This window comes from Haliotis rufescens, unplaced genomic scaffold (assembly GCF_023055435.1).
Source record: "Haliotis rufescens isolate VD_foot unplaced genomic scaffold, xgHalRufe1.0.p SCAF_9, whole genome shotgun sequence".
NCBI classification, from domain to species: Eukaryota; Metazoa; Mollusca; class Gastropoda; order Lepetellida; family Haliotidae; genus Haliotis; species Haliotis rufescens.
In genome coordinates, this window is record NW_025964383.1 from 11,066,007 (window position 1) to 11,093,473 (window position 27,467).

Sequence of the window (27,467 nt, forward strand, 5' to 3'; positions counted from 1 at the left end):
AGAAAAGCACAACTGCACAATATCAAGACACAATTAATTAAAAAGGGCTTCACAAATAATGCATGTGGTATCAGTAGGCTGGTCTACGTCCCATAATTCTGTTTGATATAATGGTTTTGAGATAAATTTAAGTTTACAAGTTGTCACATTTATGTGAACTACTAAGGATTACTTTGTAATATTGTATTAAACATGATGGTTAGATGTCAAGATGGTGTACATATCACTACATTGATTGAAAACAGTCTGTGTTTTAAGTCTTCTGTCATTCAGAATGAACATCTTCCCGACGTGTTCTGTCTGTCAGGAGCAGTTTACCCTGAAAGGACCAGTTCCTTACTTACTGCCCTGTCTACACGCTGTGTGTGAGACGTGTGTGACATCTGCAGCTGGCGGTGTGATATCATGCTCTACATGTCAGAGGGAGGTCAACCTCACAGACACACGCCTCCAGGAGGATGCAGTCAGACAGAGGGAAATAAACCACCTGACAGTCAAACATCGCCCCAGTGAGCTCCTCTGTACAAATAACGATGACGGCAACCATGCTGTGTGTTGGTGTCAGGATTGTGAAGACTTCCTCTGCGAATACTGCCAGAACATGCACAGCAGCGTCAAACTTACCAGGAAACATGTACTTCAAAACTTCAGTGACATGGAACCGACTGTCTCGAACATTCCGACCTTTTGCAGTATTCATAAATGCCATCCAATGTATCTGTTTGATAAAAGCTGCAAGAAGTTACTGTGTGCGAGGTGTAGGATTGAAGACCATGCTAACCACCACGTTGAGACGATTGATTCTGCTGCTGATAATGTAACAAAATATTTGGATGATCATAAGAATGCTCTTTCAAAGTTACAGGCTCGCCAGCAATCACACATGGAGAGCATCAAGCAAGGAAGCGAATCCACCGACAGAACACACTACACTTTGAAAGAAAGTATCGGCCACACATTCCAAGCACTGAGATCACAACTTGACCAAAGAGAGAAGGAACTTCTGGTCGATCTTGAAAGTCATACGATGGGGACCAAAGAAGCTCTACATGAACGTCTTACTACCTGTGCAGAAGATTGGAAGACAAGCACTGGGGTTTTAGACTATATCGCCAAAGTCCTCCTCTATGCCTCAAACTCAGACATCCTGGATCTCGAGAGTTGTGTACGGAAGATGACGCAGATATGCCTGGACACCGGTATACCACAAACACATGACGTACCTACAGCTATCTACAACACCAGCAGCCTGTCAAAACTTAAATCATGTATATCAGGATTTGGTACTATTTTGACGTGTGAAATGGATGGAGAATATGTTAAAGGTATTTATATGTGAAAGTATCTGTTGGTCATTCGATCGTGGCGCATTCTCTTACAACCTCTTTCACATGGTTATACAATTTGAGATCAGGTTTGTTTGGCGATAAGTAATGCATTGTTGTAAAATTGTCAATTTTCCAGTTGTTAGACCAGCCATGTTAACCTTTGGATCATGTCTTTGTTTCAGACAAGGATACGCAGACATACGACTTTATTGCCGACTTGGAAATGAAACACAAAATGGTGAGTGTAGTCAGTGGTGATACATAATCAATTCGTGTCTGCAAATTGCAGAGAGCAACAGTTCATTAACTTTTTTTGTTTATTATATTATCTTAGTATGAGGTGATTAGCCAAGAAATCAGTTCGTATAAAACTAATTTGTGAAATCATTAAATTACTACACAAGATAAATGAGTTATTAATAAATTGTAGCTCTAGTTTAACAAGCACAACATGCAGGTAATGGAATGGGTCAAAACAGTGGCAGTAATAATGAGTAACGGGCCCTATTACATATTTCGATGGACCCATGGGCTCCGTACTTCAATCACTAGTGGTGTTGGAAGCTGCAGAGCTTTGACGTTTTCAGACAGGTATCCAATCCGCACTATGCAAGTAGATAAGACACAAGTCAGGTCGTTCAAGACTACGTATCACCATAGTATTGCTCGTATTACGGTACAGCCAGGCTTTTAGAGCAAGTCACAGAACTTCTGAACCACCAACCTCTCCTCATGTCAACAACAAACAAGGGAGGTAACTCTAACTTAAACTTCTGGTGCAGATTGGCCACTGCAGTGCTCGATATTTTCCGAACCACATAATCATTTACTGCTTCAGACATTCACTAGAAGTAAACTGTCAGGTTACATCATGTTGAAGATTTTTGTTGCAGGACATTACAGAACTGAAGATGAAAATTGATGCAGATGAGAAACATATTGAAAGCCTTAAACTGCTTACAGACCAGCTGAATGCTGAAATCAACAGCTTGAAATCGGTTTGTTTATTAACCTATGCGTGTTGATACCTTCTACCCTTATATTCAGTGAGTGAGTGAGTGAGTATAGTTTTACGCCGCTTTTAGCAATATTCCAGCAATATCACGGCGGGGGACACCAGAAAAGGGCCCTTATATTCAGAATTGTGTTATAATGTTGAAATCACAAGATGTCATCACATTACTTAAAACATTTTACAGGAGATGCTTAGTTAATGCAATGACCTCCTTTCCTTCGTTTTGAGTGAGTGAGTGAGTGAAGAGTGAGTTAGTGAGTGGTCTCTATATCAATGGCTTATTCTCAACATAGATAGTATACGTTCATTAGCGAATTATTGAACACACACATTAATGAAGGCAGACCATGACAAGCAAATATTTGTTATATATTCAGCGCATTTACGAGAAGGAAAACGTCGAGAAGAGAGCCCCCCAAATCAAGGATTTCTTGCGTGGTAAATTTCTTCCTTGTCCTCCACTAATCATGCACCTAAAATTAATCTGACGACATAACATAACAATTGTATTAATATGGTAAACATGTACGAACGATATCCTTACATAACTGACATATCAAGCAAGAAACTGTACATTGATGTTGCAGATTTAGCCAGTGAATACAGTGTTCATCTGCTGAATCCAGGAGCTGTAGACACATCCATGCTGTTGAAATGTGAGTACATTTATCATTTACCCTTTTACGATTTAACGAATGATGTACACATTTGACTAAGTAAATAGAGGTTATCACGCGAGTGTGTTTGGGGATGGTAAATATCCTGCGTTAGGAATAAACATTCTATTTAGCAAGCCTTGGCGAGCTAAATACATAGTGTTTATTCCTAATACAGGATATGTACCATCCCCAAACACACAAGCGTGATAACCTCTTTATGATATAATGTCATTCTTTAATTCTGTGCTTCAAAATCGCTTTCCCTCTCTCGAAACATTGCGAGTTTTCCTGGAATGCGCGCATTAATATTTATTACGTCACAGGGTAAGTGTTGTGTCAATCGGACAGTGACAGTAGCCAATATAGTTGCAACTGAAATCTGTTTCTTATACAGTGGCGAAGCATCATATACGCAAAACAACAATTGTTTTTAATTGCCTTTCGCGGCAATCCATCGGTCTGTCCGCTAGAGTAACTGCCCTTTGTCAAAGGGAAGCTACTCTTAACCTAGTCTATGAGACGTCACGGCCACGGTCAGACGTTGTTGACAGTCGGACTGTCATGTTATAATGATAAGAAGTGTAGTCAGATGTACACACAGCAAAAAAACGAAACAAGGTAACAATTCAAACATATTTCCGCCAAATCCAACTATATTAATTTGTGGAGGAGGTTTCAAGCCGCAGAGGTCTACAAGCACACATATGGCTACTGTGCCTCGTGCCCTCGCCAAATTGTTTCGAAATTTATATCTCCAAAGTTGCCAAAACTTATAAAATGCCTTAGCTATGTCACAGTTAGACACAGATTTTCAGTATATAAGACTGTTCTTTTGATAATGATAGCAAATATCCCTGTCGTTTATCCAGATTCCCGATGATTAATTCTGACTCGATCGCCGAATGACAAGGGCGACGCCATGTTTGTTTATAAACAGTGAAAGTAGTCCCTACTTGACCTTTGATATTTGCATCTCTATCCGCATCCGTTTTTATCCGTTGGCTTTATCCTGCCGAGAAACCTACCTATTATATGATAAAAACAGAATATTAGTGTAGTCCATACGTGTCTTGAGCAATGAAGGCCGGGTAGTGGCCATGGGTGAGTGTGTATCGCTGTGTCAAAGTGACCCATATTCATTACTTACAGCAAGATGTGATATAGACACAATATTGGTGGCAGTTTAGCACGAGATATTAACATACAAGTTGCACCAGATTGGAAATCGGGAACCAGCATGAGGCTCGTTGCAGTCTAATTTAGATAACGACAGATTTGAAACTTGAGCAATCTAATGAACATTTGTATATTTGTATACAATTGTATATTGTATATTTAATCATACTGTGTGAGACTGGGTATAAATGTTGACTCAATACTTTACCTACTTTCATTTAGACCTGTCCCCTTTTGCCACCAAGAGAATACACATAAATAATCTAACCTTTCTGCAATAACAACAAGCACGATTCCTTACTTGTAAGATAAAATCTGCCAAACCTTCCGGAAGTAGAATGAAAGGTTGATGCATTTGACACTGGAAACCAGTTTAACTTGCCAGCAGGAAAACACAGAATAGATGACATAGAACTGTTCTGAAAATGTCAAACGTGTCGTTTAAAGAATACAAAGTGATTTCAACTGCGTCAGCAATACGTTTTTAGTTTTGGAAGGTGAGGGGATTGGCAGAAATCCCTAAATTCAACACTGGATCGCTTTTTCCCTTAAAACGTCAATGGTATAGTTATCAGGTGAGAATATAACAAGGTGATTTTAACAACGTCAGCAACAGGTCTTTACTATTGGGGGTGATACTGAAATTTCCAATAACGAAACGTCTGAACATTGATGTTAAAAGACCCTCTGAAAACTTTACATGTCTGTATATAAATAGCCCTGTGTCTGGGGACATGTAAAGAATTACAGGAATTGTAAAATTGAGGGTCAGTAGATCAAAAACAAAGAACCTGCAACATGGAAATTATAATGATAAAGTGTATTGATTGACAACGTATCATTATAGATTGTTTATGAGCTCACAGACACATAAATACAAGAAAATGTTTACGCAATGTGAGTTCTAAGACTGATTGCATATTTACTTTGTTTCACTTGGACAACATAAAACGAATCAACAAAGGAATAACATCCTTTACTTGCACAAGGCCTGTTTGTGACTCAGTCTGTTTTACTGTGCATAGTTGCTCGTGCGTTTATCAGGTTCGTATGCAGTGGCATTGGCCGAATAACTTAGCGGATTTTGTTTACTGTCAAAACTGTGGCAACTATACAGTCAAGACTCGTTAATCCGACACCTGTTAATCCGACAGCCGATTAAATCAGTGCTTTTTAGGCCTGTTAATCCGCACTCCGACTCCGACAAACCAAATTTGCAACGAATTGAAATCACTTATTAAAGGGGCACTGATCTAACGCAATTCCCAATGAGTACCCGGATGTAACGCAGAAATCTAGACTAGTTCGCGACCTCTGCTGCGCCATTCGTAAGCGCATTAGTCATTTTTATGGGTAGTAATAAGAGCGTATGGTCACATTGATCAACAAAATGAAATGCAGTTTTCGAGATAATAAGGAAATGTAGGTATCTTTGTGGGTAGCATCGGTAATGGTGACGAAGTTTTGATAAGTCACTTGCTTGGTAAATGTTGCGATTTTTGTTAACACTATTTCGACTTGCAACACAAAGTAAATATTTCACCTGAGCATTTCTTTTTTTATAGTGTGTATATTATTTTACTGTCAAAATGTGTAACAAATTTATCAAACGTCTAAATATTTAGTTATTTTACAAAGTGACTAAAAAACATTTCCATCTGTATTATTATGATAACGAATTCCAACATTTTGAGGTTTAATGTCATCACCAAGAGACTGCAAATGTTACGTTGAAAAGTACATTTCTATGTTGTTTGGCTTCTAATCCTACATAATAATCTGTAATGTTTGTAGGCCCTTTTGATCGCCTAAATCAATCTGGACAGATATTTTCGTCAAAATGACTGAAATATTTACACATTTTATAAATTGCCTGAGAGAATCACATTTTACAAATTGACGGTAATATATACACGCTTACAAAGGAAAAGACCTGTGAAAACAACGTCTATCGCGCATTGAAGAATTTCCCAACCAAGACGTAGAGAAACAAGAACTAATCGGTTCAAATGAAGGAAAACAAAATGCAAATATCATAATTACAACCTACCAAATGTATGTGTATAAATTTTAAGCAGCTTCCTTGTTCGAGGAATGTTTCCGTGAATATCCACACAAAGGAAGAATATCCCACTCGTCTGCAGCTGTACAAAGAAACTTATTCGATGTCACGTGTCTCTGTAACCATCAAATATTTTAAAAGATATATATCGTTTCGGGATATTATAACCCGTGTTCGTTTCTCAACTGATCACTTGGATTGTTTCAGGTGTTTCACATAGGTGTCAAGTCTCAAAGGTCGGCTGAGAAAGCCCACGTGACAACTATTTTCATAACGTCCACGGTTCCTAAAACATACATTGAGTGATTGATAACAATAATCAATCAATCAACGTATTATCAGTTAACCCTTTGAACAAAGTATGTTGTTTTTACATCGGCACTTCACGCCATGATATGAGTGTATTCCCTTTGTTTTAGTAAACCTACACATGTAAACACTCACTTTTGACATATCCACTGTGCAAGATAACAGTGATTAATCAATCAACGTTTTTTCTGTTAATTCTTTGACGACTATGAACGATCCGTTGATTTACAAAAAAAGTAAATCAACTGATCATTCATCTCTTGCTGGGCTGCCACGTGCATATTACACAACACACATTTCATCTCACTTCAAACCTGGATTTAGATTGAATTATTACCCCAGACACAATAAATGCCAAATGGGTACCTTTGCCAGGTAATCTAAGTGGTGCTACCACTAATTGTACCTGTAATAAATTCATTAACTGAGCATCAAGTGAATGGCGACAAATACACAAGTGTAGGGTTATACGAGAAAACGTGGATGACAACAAGGGAGTAGTAATCGTATTATCGACGCAATCGGAAATCCGAAAATGCTTTCACTGCATGGATACTTTGTTTAGTAATAAACTATAACCATCTGGGGTATTTCCAAATGACGACATCCGATGAGCTCCGTCGTTCTTTTTGTCTGTTTGTTTAGGCTGAGGAAATTAATTAACATGCGCCCTTTGTCGAAATCTTTATAGATCACAGTTAACCAATCAGTGTTTATGCAAAAATGCGTCAAACAAAATATTGCCTCCAGCCTCAAAGTTTATTTAGCTGTCCTTGCAGACGGTAGCCCAGTCTCTGGTCACGCTCAGCTGCGTTGCGTATCATCCGGCTACTCACGGGGGAAAAAACAATAACAAAGGCGACAACCAGTCCGGGGAAATGAGTCTCGTTCATCCGACACGGCAATCAACGTACTCCGTGGTCATCTGCCCGCGAGTTTATAGCCCCGTGTGTTGATGCGAGACGAGTCGGCGAGTACCTGCATATTTCAACGGCTGCAGAGATACACTAGCTTACCAATAAACAATTATTGCTTTAAATAAACACAACAGGATTGATCACGTGCATAAACTACCTCAATCTAATTAAAATCGGATACAAGTTCCCGCTACCGCTGAGGACATCCCATTACACGTCACGTCAGAACGTTTATGAGTTCCTATTTACTACGAGTAACACACACTGCAAACACGAAAACGTCGTTTTTTTCCGTATATGGTCATTGGACGGAAAAACGACGTTATTTGGACGTTTTCAAACCATCGTTTTTCCGTCCAAATAACGTCGTTATTTGACATCGGAATTTACTGGGAGAGAACGATAGCGTTAAGCTCCTCCCTTTCTTGATTGACATTGTCAATCAAGCAACAGCGTCTACCGGTATTTCTACTTCTCAGTTTTCATTGGTCAGTCCCCGCGTGTTAGATTACAGGCCCGCGTTTGACGCTGCACTCGAAGCGCTTAGTGGAAGTACTGAAATCAATCGTTCTGCGCATGCGGATTACTTAATGCCTTGACCAAATTTTCCGTTCTGTGCATGCGCGATTTCGCGTATTGTTTCCTAGATTTAATGTCAACACTATTTGACAATGGTTCATAAACACAGTCACGTGAAGGTTCGGAATCGTAACGAGTGACTCCATTTAAATTGGAGAGTATCCCCAGTGATATGGGAGATTCCAAGATGAAACTATTCTATGGCTATCTAGGCTGCCACCCAAACCGATCTAAACGGGACCCGATAGCTTATTGTATGCTATATAGTCATATGGAAGTGGACAAGAACTATACATTGTATTCCGGCCGATTGTTCTTGCATTTACTTATAAGTCAGTAAAATGGACTTAAAATGGGAGTTGTTGAATGCAATTATTTTAATTATTAAATGTTGCCTATACACTAATCTGGACGAACTTCTCATTGTTCTGTTTATGTCATCCTATATACTATTAGTATGTTACCGTTCTAAAGTCAACCTCTCACATAACATTATATTGTTCATAGTATCAAAGTTTAATCAACAATATCAAGAGCAGCGATTTAAACCACTGAAACACCCAAACACAAGGCTGTTATCAAGCGCTAGTGCAGACGTGATGCATCGTAAAAACTGTATCGTGATGTCTTCAGAAATACAATTATACTACGAGATAGTACGGCTAACGCTGACTCACCGGTGGAACAAAGACAATATCGCTAATACAGATATAACGTATTTGAATGTTAATACTAAAGACAAACAATCATTATTTTTGCAGTGACGATAACTTTCATCAGTTTTGCTCTTCATTTTAATAACTTTGTTTTCACATATATATGTAGCAATACCCGACAAGCATGTCATACATAATTATGGGGCAGTTTTCAATCTTGTACTGACTTACTCTGGTGTTAATGAGCGAAGTTTATTGGCTTGTGTGTAAAACCCCGTTTTTCTGGTAATCCTATTATTACTTAGTTTATTTCTATCTAATGGCACCCTGTACTCTGGATCATGGCACCCTGATTATCCATAACAATTAAGATGAACATTCAGTTCAAGTAAATGAATGAGTTTGTTTTGACGCTACAGTCAGTCAAAAAACCAATGCTGTGAGGTTTGATAACACACTTCTACCAGGTCGAACATCGTGGATCCTCATTTTCTGCCTAAAGAGAATCATAGTTCATATGCTAATCCATCTGCGAATACCCTCCCACTCAAGATGACCTTACTTGTTGCTAAATCTATCATCTATCCCCCCAATCTCACCCCCACCCCCCACCCCGCCCCCCATCCGCACGCACGCACGCACGCACACACGCACACACGCACACGCACACACACACACACACACACACACACACACACAAACAACTGACCTAAATAACCTGGACAGGAAATACTGCTGATAGCCTCTGGTCAACTCAGCCGCGCCACCGCAGAATGTTCGTCCAACTCTGCAGGGGGCATTCTCAGTGGCTTCAAACGCGCTGAAATGTTTTCGCCTTGCATCCAAGATGCCGGACAAGTAAAAATCGTATGAAATTTGGCTATTTTGGGACCTATCTCTTTTTTGATTACCCAATAAAGTCAATTCATAGTTACACGGTTGTGAAGAAGCTTACAACTTTATAAGACGTATTCATCTCATTCCAAAAAAGCTACTCGCGCTCACAAAGTTGTAGTTATTATGTCACTGTTTTATTTCTTTAAAAATATATTACATGTTTAACAATAACAATTAAGATGAACATTCAATTTCCGATATAAGTAAATGAATAAGTGTGTTTTACGCCACAATCAGTCAAAGACCAACGTTGTCCGGTCTGATGACACACAATCTACCAGGTAGCACATTGTGTACACCCTATCCCCATTGAAGTCTCCACTGTGGGTATTCCTGGGGACGAAAAGGCCCCATGTACTTGGAATTTCATCAATACATTCATGCGCAGCATTCTCTGCCTAAAGAAGATCATATAGTTAACATGCTAATCCAACTCGAACTACCATCCCGCTCAAGATGAATGTTTTATGTAACATCCAACAGGCCCACATTTACGCACGCACGCACGCACGCGCACACACATATTTGGATTTACCAATCCCTGAATTGAGAAGACGTGCGTTACGAAGCTCCTCCAAGTCATCATCAATATCCGTATATGTCTGTGATATCATTACCCATCCAAAGCCGAATATACATTTATTGTGTTTTCTTGACAACAAATGTTATAATTGGGATAACACTTTCTGAGTAAAGTACAGATTCTCGTACTTTCTTGGGTTGAGTCCCGTCCGGGATTTGAACCCACACTGTGAGTGAGGCACCCAATCGCCAGAACACAAAGTTGGCGATCTAACCCAGCCACCGAACCAAAAATGTTAGTCCAGATGAGGTATACTTTGTGTACTCCTCTGACAAGAGAAAAATGGCACGGCTTCTATGACCGAAAGCTTTGAACCAACAATGCCTTTAAGAAAGTGGTCAACAGCAACACACATTATATTTGGATACCACTGACTCAGTAAACTACATATTTTTAGGGTGGAGATAATAGACGTTGATGGTTGATTATCAATGGACAAATTAGAGCAAAAACTTAACTTATGAATGATTGCTAATGGGAAATGGACAGTGGGCAAACGGGAGGCGGGGTAATCAGCGCCATGCCAGTTATCTGTTGGCTTCCCTTGTTGCGTTCCCTTCTTTGCTATCTTTTTACTTTTGTTGTTCTTACAGGTACAAATAAATGTTTTCTGCCTCATAGCATTTAATAATATGCACCTGATGAAGGAGAAAGTATATATTCCGAAACGCAGTGTTCCTCCGTTGACATCCATAAATATTTTTCCTTGTGTGTATCAGTTCTTAATGCCCTTCAAAGACTCAATCTAGCTTTGTTTTTAAATGTGGTGATATTTGCGTAGAATATAATATGGTCATGCCTATATACATTTGGGTCTTTGTCTACATAAGCATTTAGACATACAATTTAAAGCTAAGGACATTGCTAATTCTGCAGGCATGAAGTACACGTCATAGCAAGCTGTGATCTTTATTCATACTTAAATATTCGTAATGGAGATCTGTAACTGAAGTTTACCGTAATCTTCCGCAACTCTCACCTCCTGACCATTTGAACGTCTTAGTGCATTCAGATGCCATTGTAAAATTCCAGGCTGCCCCTCTTTCTGTGATGTTTTGACGGATGAAATCTATTGCGTTATAATAATCTCTGTTTGCTGATATATAATATGTACATGTTGTAAAATATTTACGATATTTTAAACGTGTAATTCGATGCATATGCAATGCAATGTGAACATAAGTGCGGATGCACGAAGGCGGTTATAGTCATAGTTATACTGCGATGGATGTAGGGGAATGGTAGGGGGGTGTATGTATGTATGAAAGCACGAATACCGATACATGAGGGCGGATATAGTTATAGTTCGATGGATGTTGGGGAATGGTGGGAGGATGGATTATGTATGAAAGCATGCGCATGGATCCATGATGGCTGACGTAGACATAATGGTGGGGAAAGAAGAATGTGATGTGTGTGTGTGTGTGTGTGTGTGTGTGTGTGTGTGTGTGTGTGTGTGTGTGTCTCACTCAAATACTGTTCTACGCATTTTAATGATTTTAGTGACTCAAAGGTCATACTGGCCGGGCATTCAACATATCTACCCCAACTACATACGTAGCCATATTTATGGTGTACAATTCTTCTTCTACCTCTCTCTCTCTCTCTCTCTCTCTCACACACACACACACACACACACACACACACACACACACACACACACACACACGCATTAATTGTTTTATTAAATGTATCTTCGAGAGTCAGTAAGAAACTAGAAATAACTGCCTTTGTTCTGTAAACCTCACCCAGTTTCAGCTTTCGCCTCTCCCTTTGTGGACTGAGGTTTCACATTTGTAAAATGATCTCTCTTATCTGTCTGTACCATCAACTTAACTGCCCTCACCCCCTGCAGTTTTTCAGTCCCATATTGCCAAGCAGGTGACCCACAAGGAGGAATACCGCCCTCCCTCAGTCCAGTGATACTGTGCCTAGCACAATATGTTGGGGATACGTAGCCTTGGTGTGGGCAAACATTTTGTAACAATTTGGCAAACTTTGATATGTAAACAGCAAATATTATTCAGTTTTATTTCAACAAAAACGGAAAAAATCGGATCCTACTTTTTTTGTGGATACCATAACAATAAATCAAGCCAATAGATCGTTTGAGCTGGCATGAATATAAAAAATGATTAGCAAGTCGATAGTCATAATTCCCTCTGTTGGTCCCACGTGAAATGTTCTTCATGAATAGAATAGATGGCTAATAGACGTTCGACCGAATAATATCATTTGCTAACTTCAACTGTTCATCTAATTTCCATGAATGTATGTTACATAGTTCATATGTTCATGGGCTTCTTCACTGAATGTATAGTGTGGAGGACTACTTCACTTGAGGATAAGTAACATAAATAATGATGATAATTATGATAGTATTGCCATTATTATTCCTTCAGATTATTAAAAAAAAAGTTATTATGTTTTCATAGAGAGAAAAAGGTATGGAGATTGTGAGATTATTTTTAGCATCGGAATTGTTATCATAATTCTTAAAGATATTATGTTTTGTTTGTTTGTTGTTAAATGCTGCACTCAGCAAGGTAAGGATATTAAAACATTACATTTAGGTTCAGTTGTATTTTTGTATTTGTATCATTTTGCAAATGTTACGGAGACCTGATAAGGGATATATAATAATGTGTAGTCGCTATTCTTAAAGTAAGAATATGTTAGATTTATCAACCAGTAATATTGCACACAAGAGGATAATCATATTTCATGACACTATTCAACGTCGAAGTCAACGATATTTGTGTATGTTATTGCTAAATGACACGGATACGTCATGATAAAGCAATTAGAAATTGGCATTTGATGATATACGATAGCTACGCGATAAATCACAAAGAACAAAGAAGGAAGCGATATTTATTTCACGATAAAACATTGTTCTATCATGACGTCATTTATTGAGATTCGAACATGCACTCGCAACTTGAAAAGTAAAATTTGTAAATTTGACCTTATTTTTGAGAGGTATGTGTCTAGTGAGTTGTTCCCAATAAATGTTGCTGGAGAATCCGAAAGTGAGAGTGATATGACAATCGGTATTGGGAGAAAAGGTACAGTTGATTGACGAGAAAATTGTGAGAATATGCGGGACCAAACTCAAATCCTAAAATGGATTTATCTAGCATGGCCGCTGTCGGATTCTATTCAAGGAATCATCATTATTTAAGTACGGGTAAATATTGTAAAGCGTGTATTTTTTCCTAATTTAACACCCTAAAATAGGCTGTACGTAATGTTGATATCTCATATAGAAATAAACGAGTCTCGGTCGTTGTTTATCGTACAATAAACAACTCCCACTCGCCGTTTGTTTTCTTAATTACATGACCATATACACTAACATTACATCTTTTCATGTTTATCGGTCAACAAAAGCGACATAAGCATTTCCATAATCATGAGAAACCCTTGCCAAAAGTAGCGCCAACTGCACCATTGCGACATCATCAGGAGCATGTTTCATGATTCATCATAATGAATGATGACAAAAACGCGAGCTCATTCCGATCCACTAGTGGCACCCGCCACAAACACATCCAACGGCAAGCCAATTGTTCACCCGAAAAGGCAGAGAATTGCATCTGACATCATTTTTGTCATTGATACGTCAAACCTGGAAATGCCGTCTACACGTCCAACACAAAGCCCAAGCCAGGACCCAAATCCTTCAAACCCGGCCAAAATTCTGTTAATTACAATTCATACATTTCCCCCTAACCTTAAATAATCTATATTAGTTTTGAAGTAAATCGTATTTACCCGTATGAATCGTCTTATGTTATTTATTGCCGATAAACAGAATATGCACACTTTCTGAAAGTAATGTGTGATAAGTCACGCACCAAACTTATATTCTCGATATACATGCTGCTCTTACTTAAAAAAGAATATTGGGTTAACAAGATACGTATATTAAAGTACCATGCTTTCCTGATGTGCTCTCATTCTAATTTGAAATAATGGCATAAATAGTTACCACTCATCTTTCAATATTTTTCAAGGTTGGGTTAATCACGAACATATTTGAATATGTACATAGAGGTTATCACGCGAGTGTGTGTGGGGATGGTAAATATCCTGCATTAGGAATAAACATTGTATTTGGCGAGCCTTGGCGAGCTAAATACATAGTGTTTATTCCTAATACAGGATATTTACCATCCCCACACACACAAGCGTGATAACCTCTTTATCATTTAATGTCATTCTTTAATTCTGTGCTTCAAAATCGCTTTCCCTCTCTCATAAACATTACCGAAACATTGCGAGTTTTCCTGGAATGCGCGCATTAATATATTACGTCACAGGGTAAGTGATGTGTCAGTCGGACAGTGACAGTAGCCAATATAGTTCCAACTGAAATCTGTTTCTTATACAGTGGCGAAGCAACATATACGCAAAACAACAATTGTTTTTAGTTGCCTTTCGCGGCAATCCATCTGTCTGTCCGCTAGAGTAACTGCCCTTTGTCAAAGGGAAGCTACTCTAACCCTAGTCTATGAGACGTCACGGCCACGGTCAGACGTTGTTGACGGTCGGTCTGTCCTGTCATAACGTTAAGCAGTGTAGTCAGATGTACGCACAGCGACAAAACGAAACAAGATAACAATTCAAACATATTTCGGCCAAATCCAACTATTTTAATTTGTGGAGAAGGTTTCAAGCCGCAGAGGTCTACAAGCACAGATATGGCTACTGATCCCGCTTGGCTAGGCCTCGTGCCTTCGCAAAATTGTTTCTCCAAAGTTGCCAAAACCTATAAAATGCCTTCGCTACGTCACAGTTAGACACTGATTTTCAGTATATTAGACTGTTCTTTTGATACTGATAGCAGTTATCTCTGTAGTTTATCCAGATTCCCGATGGTTAATTCTGACTCGATCGCCGAATTAATGACAAGGGCGACGCCATGTTTGTTTATAAACAGTGAAAGTAGTCCCTACTTGACCTTTGATATTTGCATCTCTATCCGCATATGACCCCAAAGGATATCGTTTTTATCCGTTGGCTTTATCCTGCCGAAAAACCTACCCATTATATGATAAAACATCTATACTTACTTATCTTTATACTTAAAGGCATTAGGTTTGTCTGTCATAAGACCCCGAAACAAATATGTCCAACACAGCCCAATATTTGGCTCTTGGCTCCTTGTTCTTATATTTTATAAGTATTGTTTAAACAACTGTTTTTTTCTGTAAAATATGTTCATTTCAGAAATTAGATGTTATTCTAGCATCAGGTCTGTGGTACGTTTACTGCATCAGCATTACATTAAAACGATATTACATTATATAAATCCACACAGAGGAAATGCTTAACATTTACCTTTTAAGGAAGAGTGCAAGACGACTTGCTTTATACATATAAATGTGGACATATATGTATGGACATTTGGATGATACAGATATATACCTCCTTAAAGATAGTGTTCGTAGATGACTGTAGAAAATGGAATAATTATGTGAGTAATCGGGTTAATACCACGTTCAGCAATATTTAGCCATATTGCGATATTGGTTTCCAATATACAAGACGGACCATGAAATTATGACTTGAATTTGGACCTGGCTTTCTGGTGTGATGTAACACCCCAGAATCTCCGATAGAAAAAGGGCTCAAAGCACGAATTAAGATCACGAGATGATACTGATGTATGCATCTGGACATATATTTGCGTAGTATTAATATTACTACCTTAATTCATCAGTATATATGTATTTTGCATAAAAGGATATTATAGGCTCGACGCTGACATGCGCATATAACCTATTCACCAGTGCTGTAATATTTCATTTCTTCTGACACATATCGACACGAGAAATTATATTTAAATTTAAAAGGAGCCCAAGTGGGATAGAAATTTGAGTCTGAACCTGTTGAACAAGGCTTGTTTCATTTTGGGCTATAGCATTGCCGCAAGGCCTGGGCGGAAGGGAACACCTGTTTGCACCCATCAGATACCAATCACAACTTCTCTCTCCAAACGAAAACAAAATACGAAAAATGTCGGAAGTGTATCCTTCTAATTTTCTATTTAGATACATGTTTTAACTTTAAAGTAATTATGTGTATCTCATGTATTATTGGTATCTGTGATGCTGGTTCCGTTTTGTTGCCATTGTGTAGCTTTTGTGGAGTTATTATGAATATCAAATACATGCCTTGAAATATGGACTTGTGAAAGAACTCATCATTGAATCATTTGCATTTAAATTAATGCATATACCATTTACTTGGCGTGTATGGACATATTATCCATCTACTTATACGTGTACACACTTATTATGGACATATACAGAATTTCATTGTACCTTATTATTTAAAGAAATACCCGTGAAGATCTGGGTTAGAATAGGCATTCAACAACCCATGCTTGTACGAAGGCGACTTGGCTCGCTGACTTGGTTGATGCATGTCATCGTATCCCAAATGCGTAGATCGGTGCTCTTGATGATAATGACTAAATTGTTTGGTCCAGACTGGATTATTTACGAACCACCGTCATATAGCTGGTATATTGCTGAGTGCGGCGTTAAACAACAAACAATCCAACAAAATCTATATAATTATTAAACACCTTCCAACAATGAGAAATTAAACTTATATTTTCTAAATATTCTGTTATATTTATAACATAATTTGATTCATAATTTAATTATTGCGTTGCTTTCTTCCCTGTCATTCAATGTGAATGTTCAAACCCCTAAACTTTTAATATTTCATTTTTCATAAATGGCTACGTTAGTGCGTTGCCTAGATCTCTCGTTACCTATTCACAAGAATAGATTAAAATAATTTGTTTTACTATCATATTTCTGTTTATCTAATTCATAATACGAAATTGATAATTCATTTATAATAGTATAGATCATATTCGTGTATATCACTATCTGATGCTAAGGTTTTATTTCAGAAAATATAATTAATTCAAAATGTAGAAAGATACACAATTTGCCATTATTTGACTTTTAAACTGTACAAAGTATGATATAATGATCAGAATGCCTGTAACGGGTAGTATTTAAGAGAGAAATATTTGTCGAGAAGTCCCATTTTTCAGATATGCCCTTCAGTAGTATTATTGCATATCTCCAGAGAGAGGTTTACATTGTAGTTCTCATTATTTGTGGATAATTCAAAAAGCAACATAGAAAATATATATGCTACCATGACGAAAGAATACAGAGTATACATAACTCGCAATTCTATATATTCAGCAAACAGCCCAAAACCGAAACTCCACAACATATCCGATTACACTGATTAAGGCTGTCCCAGTTCTCCATGCGATACTGACGCCCGTTCGTCTCCCAGACCATACAGAATAAATTTAAAAGGAATCCAGCTCAAGTCTAGAACGATTTGGCAAGCCTAGATTGCCTTAATTCTATCCATGAAAGTAAGCATTAATAAAAAAATATTGTTCTTGTCTGCTTCAGATTATATTTTGTAGATACTTATTTTAACTAGGAAAATTGTACTGACACCGGCGCTGTCCCTATTGAAGCTATCCATAAGAATTTCCAATTGCCGTCCATTGTTCGATGTCAATACATCGATGACAAGTGAGGATATCATAAAGTAATCGTTGATGCCGCGCTACACTTTGATAAAAATTATAATCAAGTTGACTGGTGTGTACATTACTACAGTGAACATGTACATGATCATGCCCTAATAATCAAATGCCGTAATGTCAAATACTAATTTATTATTGTGTGATGAATTTAACTGGATCAGTGGTAACATGTGATATTAATATTCCATCAATTTCTTTCCTGGTTGGTCCATCCATGTCTACAAAATGAAAATAATACAAATAAAATGGAGCATAGAACAATTCTTAATTTCAGGCTAGAGCTGTGGAAATCTAGACTTTCCCAATCATTATAGACTTGAGTTGGTCTCATGTTTTACATTATTCTCTTGGGTCAACGTCACAGCTCATACCATACACTAACAAGACCAGCTTGCCCCCCGCCGGAGCTCCCGGATTTTGGTTATATCATCTAACATGGCCAACTCTGCTCTTAAGTAAACAAGAACCTAATCAGAGAGGGGTCCTTTATCATCCCTATGTGGCTGCTTATAAAAATCTGATATCTTTTCCCAAAGACCTGGTTAATAATGTATTTTCTGCTGAATATTCGAAACAAATAGAGTGAGTTGGTACTACATGTACATATATATACGGTTCTATTTTAAATGACTGCAGCGCTCCTTTATGAAAGCAATTTGTTTTAACGCCGCTCTAGATCTCAGCAGTATTCGAGTGATATATGACGGCGGTCTGTTGTATATGAAATATATGCAAATTGAATCTTGAATCTTGAATCTTGAAAGTTGTAACATTTCCGCAAATAAGTATCACATGCAGTATACAGTATATCAATTGCATCAGTATACAGTGTGTCGCGAGCTCTGCGCTGGGCTGGAGCACACATTTCCTACACCTCTCCCTTCGGCAAACACATCACGAGGGTTGCAACGAGGTCACAGGTCAGGCGTGCACTCGTCAGTTGTCTAATACGGTCAAGAGTAAGATCTTCCGGAAGACCACTGCACTGGAGGTATGTGGATTATTGAGGAGGTATTACGTGTTTGGAACTGGGAGTTGAACACTAAGCACTTTAGAGAAGAGCTCACAATAAAACGTTATGGACTCGCGGACGGACTTGTGTTTTCATTTCAAGACGTACATTTATCAGGTTGAACTTCCTAACTGTAACAATAACTGAACTTTACGCCTTTTATACACATTTGTGATGGGGCGACAATGCGACAACGAGACATATTTTGACCTTGAAAATGTCGCGTTACGGCATCGTCGCCCTTTTGTAAAATAAAGAAAAGGATTATCAAAGAGCGACAATGCGAACACGCGACAATGCGACAAATGGCCAATTGTCGCGCTTTTGTTAATTTTGACAAGTTTTGCTTGTTTTTGTAAAGGCGTCAATGCGACAATGCGACAACGAGACAATGTCCCTTCCATAGTAATCCGTGCAAATTAAAACTGAGTAATGAAATAGAAGTCTGACATGCCAGTTAAAAGATAGAGTGTTGCAGCTTCTGATTTCATAGATCTTTAAGAAGGGTTATCAATAATGGGATGGGTGATGAGTTCAACTGCATACGCTGTGATTAACAATAATGCTCCGAGTCAATACATTTTGTCAAATGTATGACATGTATTACGTGAATGAACATATTGTTTATACTCGTCGATGTTTTTGACGGACAAAATAATTTACATGCTCGGTATAACTGAGGACGGGCATCATTGTGTGTTTCCGTGCTTTGTTCAGGTGAACAATTGACTTGTCCTTGCATGTGTTTGTGACGGGTGCCACTTGTGTGGCAGGATACGCTCACCTTTTCCCGAACACCCATTGGATGACCTGAACCACTTCGGATTTTTATCCCACATCAGTCTGATACACCATGATATAACTGAAAAACTGAAATACTGTACAGTTGAAAATGATGTTTAATGCGATTACCGTAGTGTGTTACTGCAACTGTTCATATTTTGTGCAGTGATGTTATTTAATATGTAAAAGAAAGCATATTTTAAATTATCCAATTGATTTGAATAGAATACACTTGCGTCAGTGTATTTTATTAACGCCCCAAATCGTAATTTAAACACATAAAATAACAGATCACGCATGGTGCCTTGACTTTCTGCTAGATTTAATGGGCCACCCCGGAATAAAATAGTTCCCCCCAAAGCGAGGAACATATGTTTTAGTATGTTTACAAGAAATATATTCCAAACAATATCCTCATTAGATGAGAAGATCTTTTACAGATTTACCTCAGTAAGTCAATTACAATGACAGAGCGTCGTAATACATTTACATCAAGTACAATACGTCAAAATGGCCGACACGATAAACGTGACGGGAGATATTTTCGAAGTTGTTAATTAACCTGTGGCTATTTCAAGCCTTTGGCATCACTGATCAATTGGCCGATCATTGAAAGGTGATTGTGAAGATGTGTCAAATAGATACTAAGGTAAATTCATAGATTTCTGTAAATTGTCACTGCGACAGTTTGGATTTTTTTTCGTGTTTTTTCTCTCTGGGATGGGTTGTAGCGAGGGTATCCTTAAATGGGCTTGCAACCACACTTCTGTATGAATTCGTACCAGGGAATTCCAAGGGTTTTCCCCAGGAATGTGGAAGTAGTCAGTGTTTACGCCTTTTCAAGAATACAGTCACGTGAAGAACGCCATGTGACCGACCTCCCGTCCAAGTCGTATATCTTGTAAACTTCACATTAAAAAAATAGTTATTGTTATAACCAAATGAAACACAACCCATTATCCGATAGGGGTAACTGTACATAGCCGTTACCACAATAAACTTAGTAACATTGTTTGGTTTGACTTCTTGGCGCGTGTCTGAATTCCATTAACATGTAACATATCCTAAAACTAGCTTATCAGCAAATCTCGCTGCACTGCGCGCGACAGATACTAGAGCAAGGCATGCCAGAAATACGAAACCTAAAGCTTCCGAAAGGAAGCCTTGGACATCACGTGCGTCGGGGGACCAGCGCCATCTGATTGGCCGTAAACAGTTGTACAAGGCGGAGCAAAAAGCATCGTTTTTCCGTCCATTTTACGCTTGAAAAACTCGACCCTTTTCTGGACACTTTCTAGACGCTGACCAATTAATCAATTTTAATGAATTTTTAGTCGTTTTTCCGTCCAATGACCATATACGGAAAAAAACGACGTTTTCGTGTTTGCAGTGACAGGGAATTACATTTGTATATGGGGTTGAAACACAACTTCCCCTTATCCAACTACCTAGCTCTTATAATCTATTGATGGTTGACAGCTGTCTGTCATTTTATGTCAGTCAGGCGGAGAAGTTGACAGGTGTCGCCTCTGTGTGTGAGTGAGTGAATGTTGCTTCAGGTTTCATGTAGCAATATTTTACCCGATTCACGGTGGTAATCGAGTCTGGGCAGGATACATCGTTATTTGATGGTCTCAGCAACGATCAACGTTGTCGGGGTACGATGACACACGATCACCCAGGTCAATCATTGAACCCAACACTTTCTAGTCGCACGTCCAAGTCCCAGCTTCGATTCCCCACATTGGTACAAGACTTGAAGCGCATTAAGGGCGTTCCCCGCCGACATAATGCTGGAATATTCCTTAAGGCGGCATTTAACTCACTCACTCAATCTATATTGTCCCCTGTTACAACAAACATGTATGTGAAGGGGATGTATTCTGCCTCCGACGTCCCCCAGGTGATGTGCATCGTGCAGAATACACGTACAATCCAGTGCTGCATAGTTTACCCTTGAATTATGAGCACCATGGGTTAACGTGATATGTGATATTTACATGGCAAGTGTTGGTGTCATTATACATGGACGATTGTGTTACATCTCATCTAAACGTAATCTGTTTATTTAATAGTTGCATTCAACTGAAAACACTCGTACAAGCCACATGTCATGCTGTGTCTTGCTCACTCTCAATTATTTTCAGGCTTCCGCGATAACGCTATTCTTAACTATGAGTTAGAACAAAATGCAGTTACTGCAATCATCCCCACCCCGCATAAAAAATACTATTATCAATCAACCTGGATGTATCCTAGTTCTTGTGGCCAGCACATCCAGAAGATATCCCCATGCATGTGTACCTCGTCTCTCAGAGGTTTTCGTAGGTATTAAGTTGTCATTATATTTTTATTCATTATGAATCGAGAAGATAAATCAATGTTTTGGTATACCTAATGACGTGCGCGTGACCACGTGACAGATACTATGGATACGTTTGCGACAACGGGTACTGTACAGTTTGTTATATTTCCATTGTTTTCGTTCCCACTTGTCGCTGTGTAACAGACCCTCTCAAACCTTTCTCCTTGAACCAAGATGAGCGCGTTTCCTCCTAGTTCCACAAAAATCAATGTCGGCAGTACATTGAACATTGAAGTTAGAATAATCCTGAACTAAAGTGTTGACGACGGCGCCAAGTGACCGTCTGCTGATTTCTAAAACGAGAACATTCAAATCGAAAGCGCCTCAGCAAGAGCGGTGTCACCATGGTTTTACAGTCGTAATCTATTTCGCACGTGCTGCACGAAGTTTCTTGTCACAACAAGACGCGTAATCAATTTTATCAACAATCTCCAGGCTGGTATGTATACTACCAAATAAGCCAGGTGCTGTATGCCCATAACAGTATATTATCATGTAAAAAGCAGAAGGACATTATCACAATAATGACAATTCCGGAAAATGTTTGAATGATCTTCAAAGCATGCGCCTAGAACACTTCACACAGCTGCCGAATGAGGCCGCCTGGCCACGTGACATAGTGTTATTTGTTTGCAATGTACATGTTGCTCGTTATACCGTGTTTCTGTTATAAGACGACGTGTGGGAGCAGTAACTCTCTGTCATCGCCTTCAGCGTGATTATCACGCAACGTTTAAGCCTAAGTAAATCAAAATAGCATCCGCAATTATATCTGATGATGTAGTATCATTTTATAATGTTGATATATTGATATGTTATATATCAAAATGCCTTCTTCACTTCTGTGATGTGATTGTTTTTTTGTTACATTATTTGTAGTTGAGTAGATTGTAGTTATTTATAAATCACGAAACCATCTAAATATCACGATACACCTTAATCATCACTGTTTGTTTAAGTACATGTAAACTACATTCATATGTTGTAGGTATACATCTGAAGTATGACAAAGACAGAGTCAATCTCGACAAAGTCCACATCAACACAGAAGGAGACCTGGTCAACAGCAAGTCGGACACCAGACCTGCAGGGGATGGGAGACTGAAGAAGTACAAGGGCACATGTAGCACTGCCCCCCTCCCCCGGGCTGGCTGTCCCCAGTACTGGGAGATGGTAAACAGGGTCAGTCTGGACAAACCACTCACAGGGGGCGACCTCATCCTGGAGGTTGGTATATGTGGGGAGGAGCAGAGGGACGTGCATCATTGTATCAATCCACAACCCAGCTCCTACAGCCTGGATGTCTCCCGCTGTCCTACACACGGCGGGATATGCAGGTGGACATGGAAGGAGGGGAAGTATGTGCTGTGTCTGCCTGACACTCTCCCCAACACAGCAGGGGCATCACACACACTACATTACGGTGTTGTCTATGATGACGCCAGGAAGAAGATTGTCTTCATTGATGTGAAGGAGAATAAAGTGATGTCGACGTTAGACAATGTAGACTCCAGTCAGCCACTGTGGCCGATGTTCGGGGTGTATAACCCATCTCGCCTCACTGTCAGCATGACACTTGTAGTGGGCAGCGACATCAACATGACAGAGGAGAAGAAAGCAATGATTGTCAAGGCACTGTCGTGATGGTGACAATGATTGTCAAGGCACTGTCGTGATAGTGACAATAATTGTCAAGGCGCTGTTATGATGGTGACAATGATTGTCAAGGCGATGTCGTGATGGTAACAATGATTGTCAAGGCGCTGTCGTGATAGTGACAATGATTGTCAAGGCGCTGTCGTGATGGTGACAATGATTGTCAAGGCGCTGTCATGATGGTGACAGTGATTGTCAAGGCGCTGTCGTGATGGTCACAATGATTGTCAAGGCGCTGTCATGATGGTGGCAATGATTGCCAAGGCGCTGTAGTGATGTTGAAAATGATTGTGACGGCACTGTCGTGATGGTGACAATGATTGTCAAGGCACTGTCGTGATGTCGTGGCGTCAGAGAGGTGGCCATGATGGGGATATTGAACAAACAAAGACACAGATATTTACTACTCAGAAACAACTATATGACAAACAAATAACTTATATGTGACGGAAGGATTTCAGTATGAGCTGACGGTATAAGATATCCTCGTGTATCCTTGTAGTGGCCATGTATTCTACTAACAGTTAAGAACAACTGTCATTGAGAATTATGAATAGTTAAGATGAAACAGATAGTATTTTCCAGTTACCGACAGTCAATCTGAAGGCGACACACATCCAATGTTACCACAGAAGAATGAAGTAACTGAAGCGTTCGTAAAATGCACGAGATGAACAATTTTGAGAGGCAGATAGTGACAACAAAGATGAGAACAATATATTTTGACTTACTATAAATAAAAGTGAGTTAGTGAGTTAGGTTTAACGCCGCTTTTAACAATATCCCAGTTACATCGTGGCGTATCAGCTTAATGTGGGAGGAAAGCCCGAGGTCTCAGACGTTTACCACTTCGGTTAAACCCACGAGCACGGGTATGGTGCTGACAATCCTAGAAACATAATCGGGGCGAACTGGGATTCGAACCCACAATCATAGGTTTCTGGCGTGCCCAAGGGACGCAACTCTGCACAGCGAATCGCGGCGCCTTAGACGACTGGGCCACCCGTGCCCCCTATAAATAAAAGACGATCGGGGGATCTAAATTTGATATCCTATGTACGCATTTATTATTATTATTTGGCATGGTCGTGCTTTGAATAATAATGTTGACACTTTTTGCTTGTTTAGTACAAGCGACAATGTCTCTTACAGGATTTCAAAGGTGACAAAGACATGTTTTTGGAACATTCAAACAGAAATGTTAAGACATTTATCAACAAGACTGATTCAATAAATTCAGTCAAAATGTTTACATTATTATTCAATGATTCAATGTATTTTTGCACCCGGGATATATATTGTATGAATTAAATCAATACAGCTACATCGAATGTAGATGTAATGTACGTGATCGCTACACTTGAGCAGCAAAACTTTCTAAAAGTCCCCTGAGATTGATACACAGCCTGTTTATATAATTCACGTACTATCAATATGCTCTGAAATGAACATACATGTATATCAATAATTTGGTAATGAATCATCTCATGAAAGGTATCATCTACTCCATACTGATGTGGATATATTGTTTCGGGGTCGTCCCAATAGCCCGGCTAGTGGATAGGTTTGGATAGGTTTACCCCGTGTTGTTTCACGCATCAACATTAAAGAGTGGCCGACTCTAATCTGTTTCTATTGTCCAGTAAATACATCAACTTGTTAAATACACAACCTGATGAGGGAATAAGCATATGCTCCGAAACGTTGTGTTCCTCATAATAAAGAAGTTGATATCCATTTATTCTCTTCCTTATGTGCATCACTTCTTTATGCCTTTCAAAGACTTCTTAAACTTAATTTTCAGTATTAAGAACCAGTCAGGTGTGATATAATGCAACAACACAACCGATAGCACATTTCTGTCAGTTCTCAATTTGTCTCTTGTATACGGCCAGGGCATTGTCCAATTCTGTATATTTCTCTTTGCGCACCTGTCTGTGGCCACCACCGCTTAGCTGCATCACAGCTCAGTTTTCAGATGGGATGGGAGCCGGCAGTATGAAGACTTAGTTTCCCATGCCACCCCTTGACATGATTAGTTGTACCTGGACCAACGTTGCCGTAGTGGTTCCACAAACTGCGATCATGGCCACCTTCCTTTCCAAAACGTTTCTGTTTCTGATAGCTGAACTGTTGTACCATATATTTCACATAGGGCTAAGAGGTTATATGAAATACTTTGTTGTAAACCCGTCCCCTTTCTCAATGTCAAGGTTCAATGTCAACTACATGTATGTCCACTGTTAATGTGTATATGTTGTACTTTTGTCCAATTATCCTTATACACTAATAAGATATATATATATATATATATAATACACAACAAAAAATACTGTGATCCTATCAGTTACTGATCAGTGAATATCTTTATATGATATAACTGCTAAGTCTCCTAACGTTGCACACAAAAAGCCGCGTCCATGTTGTAGTGGATAGAGAGGGGGGCAGTGTTTCGATCCCCTGACCACGTCATACCAAAAGACATTACAGAATGGTATTTCTTGTTACCCTGCCTGGAGCGCGACATTAAGTGTACTAGCACTACAAAAACAGCGCATCCGCACACATACAAGCTGCCAGACACGTGCATGCAACAATCATGATCTCATTCTCACCTTACCATGTTGTGTTTCAATAACTCAATTAACCTATCGTTACATGAGTCAAAACTTTTAGCGCTAGGATGTACAGGCCAGAATGGACAAACCAAGGACTGGTCGGCTCGGTGTCTATACTGTGTCTGAGTGGGGTGTCAATGTTAAACTGCGGCATCGTATCTCAGTTGGCTAACGCTATAAAACAAACATGATATAAGTATGGACTGGTACAAACAGCCACACATGTGTAATCCTTATTTGGTAATAAATAATTAAGTCCCCTTTACTCCTGTGAAAAACACAGAATGGAGAGGCATAATGTTAATTAGAAATCAAACTCAATCTAAAATCTGAGTGAAGCCTATTGCCCGAATGAACACTTGACTCTATTGTGTAAGTTGAATGCTTCTTGCCATCAACATGTGATGGATGAGGATATGATCAAAGTAATCTTTTGTTGGGTGAAGTACACATGAGTTTTCACGTCATGTATTATTGCATTTTGTTTCATGCAGAATGTTATGTTAGAAGTGACTGGCTTGACGAATGTCTATGTGTAGTAATATGGTAGTTACACAAATATGACATACAGTAAAATCAGCTGAAAAGACTTCTTGTACACTGACCATCGTTTGCAGTTTTAAGTTGTGGGAGATATAGGACTTGATGTTGATGAAGCACCACAATCACATGTACCGTTATCTCACATACACTTGTATTATTGATGTCATATAGTCTAAATATATATTTTATCATATGATTAAAATGATTTCCCAAAATGTTGATGGCCCTGAATGTTGTTTAAAATATTTATTCATTCTACCTCTGCTCGTGGGTTTCAACAAAGTGGTAAACATCTGAGACCCGCATCACTTGATTGCAGTCAACATGAAGCTGACACACCATGATATAACTGAAATACTCAAGTGACCCTTAACCCCACTCACTTAGTAATGATCTATCAACATGATGGGTTAACGTGTACAATATCTTCAAACATGCACTTACATTTCAATATCTGTGACAGGCCCATGACCAGAGACGAGGTTACTCTTGTCCTAACATAGACTTACAGACTTACATGCATCAACAGTCTCGCACAGATGCAGACAGACAGTTTTGCTGATTTGCCTGATCCAGGTCGCATGACATGTTCATGGTCTATATCCAACGAATAACTCATGCTGGGTTGTATGTTCAGTATCAACCACTGATGTACCTCTCCCATGCTGGGTTGTATGTTCAGTGCCGACCACTGGTTTACAACTTATAT

The 27,467-nt window shown here is 39.0% G+C and overlaps 1 protein-coding gene across 1 annotated transcript; it reads left to right on the forward strand.

Annotated features, from left to right (window-relative positions):
- The first annotated feature begins 5 nt into the window (after window positions 1-5).
- On the forward strand, window positions 6-23,695 carry LOC125377442. The gene is made up of 6 exons (XM_048390900.1): window positions 6-1,325; window positions 1,511-1,566; window positions 2,222-2,326; window positions 2,721-2,781; window positions 2,931-2,999; window positions 22,930-23,695. Exons 1-6 carry the CDS (start codon window positions 275-277, stop codon window positions 23,583-23,585), a joined length of 1,998 nt encoding a protein of 665 aa, XP_048246857.1. The 5' UTR covers window positions 6-274; the 3' UTR covers window positions 23,586-23,695.
- The last annotated feature ends 3,772 nt before the right edge of the window (window positions 23,696-27,467 follow it).

Excerpts from the sequence above, each read along its gene's own strand:
- LOC125377442 (XM_048390900.1), top strand. The coding sequence starts at position 275 with ATGAACATCTTCCCGACGTGTTCTGTCTGTCAGGAGCAGTTTACCCTG. Across the intron at positions 1,567-2,221 it reads TGGAAATGAAACACAAAATG|GACATTACAGAACTGAAGAT; the intron begins GTGAGTGTAGTC and ends TTTTTGTTGCAG. Across the intron at positions 2,327-2,720 it reads AAATCAACAGCTTGAAATCG|CGCATTTACGAGAAGGAAAA; the intron begins GTTTGTTTATTA and ends TTATATATTCAG.